General features: G+C 41.6%; 1 protein-coding gene across 2 annotated transcripts in view; it reads left to right on the top strand.

The window, feature by feature from the left end:
• The window catches only part of LOC138011797 (carboxypeptidase B-like), an 18,254-nt gene that overhangs the window by 12,600 nt on the left and 654 nt on the right, over positions 1 to 5,000 (top strand). For both annotated transcript variants that reach the window (XM_068859000.1, XM_068859001.1), the window contains 3 exons: positions 101 to 309; positions 3,453 to 3,537; positions 4,699 to 5,000. The exon at positions 4,699 to 5,000 is cut by the window's right edge. In XM_068859000.1, the coding sequence (XP_068715101.1) occupies positions 101 to 309; positions 3,453 to 3,537; positions 4,699 to 4,880 (476 nt within the window). In that variant the 3' untranslated portion in view covers positions 4,881 to 5,000. The remainder of the gene's footprint in view (positions 1 to 100; positions 310 to 3,452; positions 3,538 to 4,698) is intronic.

The raw sequence follows: 5,000 nt of genomic DNA, 5'->3' as shown, positions 1-5,000 counted from the left end.
GATTGATTGATTGATTGATTGAGGAGAAAGTGGTGGGCATATACCAACGAGTCTAAAACTGTAACCCGTATATATAACTGTTACCGATTACTGTTATCAGGATCTGGTGCAAGCGCGCGCCATTGTGATTCTACATACAGGGGATCAGGGGCTTTTTCAGAAGTGGAAACCAAGAACGTTCGCGACTATCTGGAGGGACTAAACAGAGGAGGGAGATTAAAAGGCTTTATTGATTTTCATGCATACAGTCAAATGTGGTTTATTCCCTGGGGATATACCAGCAAAAACTCTCCTGATCATAATGAACAGGTAACGCATACCGTTAATAGGGACTTTTCGATCTAAGACACGGTCTTCAATGAGAATGTCACGAAACAGCAATATCATTGGTTAAAAGAGGAAAAAGTAATCGTGCTGCACGTGCGGCACGCATTTTAGCACATAATTTGTGTGGTACTCTGCACAACATCGACGTGAAATCACCAAATTTGAGGTTTTATTACATCCATTTAGAAATCACTGGTGATCCTTGCAATCTTATTGGCTCTCGGCAATGCGATTTGTTCCCAAATTGCACTTTTTTTGGCTCTAAATCGCACCATTTCCCCAGCCAATGAGAAAACAGCTAACAGCTCTAAAACAAAACAACCAATCAGATTTCAAGGCTTGTTTAAGGTAACCAATCAAATTGCAGGAAAATGAAAGCCCAAGAAATCCATTGTGTGGCGAATTTGCAACTTTTGTTGCCAGCTGGGTCAACAAAATATTGGTACTAACTAAAATCCTGTATTTTAGTGATTAAATTATTATTGTGTGATTTCCAAATGGATGTAATAAAGTGGTAATTGAACTTCATGTCGTGCAATTTTGGTCTGAAATCATACTTGTGATTTCAAATCGAATTCACGCTTCCCGAGAGGGAAACCACTTCGAGCAACCGTTTGATTTTCTATCGAGCATGTGCGAAGTACGTCGGACCCCACGTGATGTATTTGACGTCAATTCGTCTTCTTTCGCGGAAAATCACTACACAGCAAGCTCGTCCAAACCATAGTTAAAATACGGACAAAAACATGAAACAAAGGAACTTGTCCAGTTTCATAACCATCTCCATGCATTAACTATGTCCAAACCATAGTTAATCGAGGGACTGGTTATGAAGCCTTATAAATTATTTCAAAAGCGAGAACAATGTTGTTGCAATGGATGTTGAATTGACCGTGACCCTGCACAATCTTTTGTTTTCGCTTCGCACGGGCTCGCAAATTAGTTGCGCATAATTTAATCAAAGGATTTTATTGGTTACCTTCTCAAAAAAAGGTGTGTTTTGTGCAGGGTAAAGGCCAAAAATACGGACAAAAACATGAAACAAAGGAACTTGTCCAGTTTCATAACCATCTCCATGCATTAACTATGTCCAAACGCAGCAGTTACGTAACTGAACGCACGCGCAAGCGCCAAAACAAGTTTACTAACTCGTTTTACCGGTTTAAATTTAATTTATTCGTCCTTGGCGCTGGACGGCGGCACACTCAAAGAGACCAACGGTTGCTCGCAGTGGTTTCTCTCTCGGGAAGCGAAGGAGAAACCACCTGCTCGCAGGGTAACTCGCGCTGTGCGCTCGTTCGATTTTTGAAATCACACGTATGATTTCAGACCAATTTGCACTTCACTCAGTTCAATTACCATTATTTAACGACAACGCGAGCGCACAATTGTGACCCTTTCAGTCTCTGTTTTTTACTCAGAAATCGCTCGTACCAATTTATTTTTAGGATACTTCGCCTACATTGTACGACTCGAACGAGATGGCCTAACCGCGAGAAATTTACGATTTTGCAAAGTTATGTTTTGAGGTGACGTTTTCGTCGACGTCGACGTCGCCGTCGCCGTCGCCGTCGCCGTCGCCGTCGCCGTCGTCGTCGTCGTCGTCGTAGATCGTAAAGACCCTAATCTTCTATAAGGCTCCTCTCTCCAATAACCCCCCCCCCCTCCCCCCTCATTTTCAGAGGAAGACAGTTATTAACTTACAATAGCAGCCATGTTGGTTTTCAAATTGTCATGCAAATTAGCCATGTGTTATGCTGGGGGAAAGGGGGGGGGGGGGGGGCAAACATTGGAATAAAAGCAAATTGCGGAAAATCGGCTCGTCGAAATATTGAATTAACATTGCTAAAAGTACATTTTAGAATTTAGAATTAAGTACCTTTTATAATAATTTGATATCTTTTGATTGACTCCGATATTTTGACAGTCTACTTTGTTATCTGCTCATTTTTCACTAAAAAAACATCGAAGTAACTTAAGCATTCGATTTTACTACTTAGGTGATAAACATTTAATGAACGTGAAACGAATCATCTGTGTGGCTAAGATGTTTGTGATAATCTCTCGAACTTGTGTTGTTTGCCCCCTCAGAAATGTGTAGCTAATTTGCATGATAAAGGCAAGAGTCCAACATGGCGGCTATCGTGAATAAGGTCTATTGCAACACTTCATGTGGACTTATCTGGTATGGTTTCTTCACGTGCTGGAAGCTCGAACATCTAACTCCATATGCTTGAACTGTTACATCAGTTTGCGTTCTAGTTCTTTATGGAGAATTGATACCATTTTCTGTAAGATGGGTTATGGGTTTCCCTATATGAAATAATCCGCCCCTTCGCGATCAAGCTCCCCCATCCTCTCTTTAATTAAAGCTAACTACTTAGAACATCAAAGGAGGGCTTGAATAAAACAGCAAACGCAAAAGGGGGCAGGCATGGGAAAAAGTGAAAAAGATTAAAATGGATTGCAATAGACCACTTTACAGTTGTAGCTAAGTTACCTGGCCTACGAATGGAAGCGAGGCTGCCGTTGACCATGTTTTGATACAAACCTCCGTGCTTTTGTAATGTTAATACGGACTAATTAGAATTACAACAACACAATTTGCATGATAAAAGCAGTCGGGGCTGTATCAATGCAAGGTCACCGGCAGCCTCGCAGCCATTCATAGACTAGGTCGCAGAGCAAAGAACTGTAAAATGGACTATTGGAGTTTTGGAAAACTGTTCAGCCCAACAGATTTTCAACGTTTATCTCTACTGTTTGTATCTTAACTTACGCATGCTCGACAGACGTCTTTTGTCACGAATCATTGATTTATGTTGTTGAAAAGTAATTTCTGGGTTGACATTAACTTGCATAGCGAGAAGGGATGAGTAACCCGGTAAAACTATACAAAATGAACTCGGCAGAACTGCCGTGACACAGCCCCTTTTAAACAAGGAGATAAATAACATGAAGAAAAAAAAAAAAAACAACGACCAAATCTGAGGAAGCTCTTCCTTTTGTGATTTAGATTTTCCCCTTTTCTTCAATACAAACAAATTTGTTTTATTACCTGTTTATTATCCGAGGAGTATTATTGTCTGGGCATGCTCTTACACATCTTTTTGCGTTCATTTCAGTTGAGAGTTGCAAAGAAAGCTGCCGAAGCTATCTATAGGAAACACGGCACACGTTTCCAATACGGATCATCAGCATACTTGCTTTGTAAGGAGTTGAATGATTGTTTTATTACCGACTACTTAAGAGCGGTTTTCAATTTGAGGGTCGTAAAACAAATACCAAAGTAATTACTTCGACCAATCGCAGCAGTTGCAAACAGCGCAATGAACCAATCAAAATTCGTAGCAATTCCGTGTAACTTGCTCAAAGCGCGGGAAAAATCGCGCGAGCAAGTTGCGATTGGTTTTTGCTCTCCATTTCATTGGTTGATAAACTGACGAGAGATCGAGATTTTTAAACTAATCAGAAAACGCAGCAAATGCGATCACGTAATTTCTTTGCGACAGTCATTTGAAAACTGCTCTATCACCAAAGACCCAAAAAAACTGAGGCCGCACGCTCGAAATATGGAGTCGAGGGAGTGCGTGCGCATTCCGTCGAGTTGTCTGTTTTTCTTTTCGTCCCGCGCTCCATGAACTAGGCCACGAAAATGGGACTGCTCTTAGTCTACTCTAACAATATGTTCCTGGCTTTTGGGTCGCCATCTTGTCTTGTTGTTTTGGCTTGCGTACTCCAGCCAGCCCCTAAAGCTGTTGGCTAAAGTCTAGTAATAGTTCATGCCTGCCTCCTCTTCAAAGCAAGTCTAAGTGCGAAGAATTAGTTTCATTCATATGTAAAGTAGAACTAATTACCATCACAAAAACTTCGCACTTAGACTCACTTTGAAAAGGAGGCAGACATGAACTCGGAAATAGCCTATTGATCCTATGCTGAACAGCTCAAAGGGTGGTGATCCTACAGGTTAGGGGTTGGAATAGCGGCTGATAGTGCTCTTTCGTGCAAATAGCCTTGTTGCAGACTTTTGTTACAGACTTTATGCGCAAAGAGGTAGGTAGGCAGGTAGAGGCGGAGGTGAAAATATGTGCGCCGTTGTGTTTTTGGGTGTTTCTTAGTTTCATAGCTACTGTAAACTGGTGTGATGTGACGTCATTCGTCCATTAGACGGGCGAGAGCACTGTTCCTGGCTGGATGACGTTGGTAACTGGATAGCTAAAATGATGCGAACAATGACTGGATATAAATAGGGGTTATCTTTGGCGTCTTGTAAACAACTCGTACACAACGAGTAAGGACCAAGAGGGTAACCATTTTCCAAGGTCATTGAGAAGTGGCAAGCTCTTTCAATAATTGTTTTATTTGTGTCAGATGCGGCGTCTGGAGGGTCAGAAGACTGGACATACGGCATTCTTGGCGTCAAATATTCATTCTCAGTCGAGTTGCGTGACACAGGCCGATACGGTTTCCTACTTCCGCCTGAACAAATAATCCCTACGGGAGAGGAGACGTTTGAGGGCTTGAAAGCTTTAGTCGACGCAATGAAAGTGTAGCTGACTCGTTGATTGACAAATGAGAAACTTAAAATGAGCTCATGGTCAGAAATAAAATGTGCTAGAATCAAGTAGAATTTGCGTGCTTTGGATCTTTTTTTCACAGCCAAAAAGCACTGG

This window comes from Montipora foliosa, chromosome 7 (assembly GCF_036669935.1).
Source record: "Montipora foliosa isolate CH-2021 chromosome 7, ASM3666993v2, whole genome shotgun sequence".
Taxonomy (NCBI): domain Eukaryota; kingdom Metazoa; phylum Cnidaria; class Anthozoa; order Scleractinia; family Acroporidae; genus Montipora; species Montipora foliosa.
The sequence above is the reverse complement of the archived record's forward strand: the minus strand, read 5'-3'. Positions and strand labels throughout refer to the sequence as shown.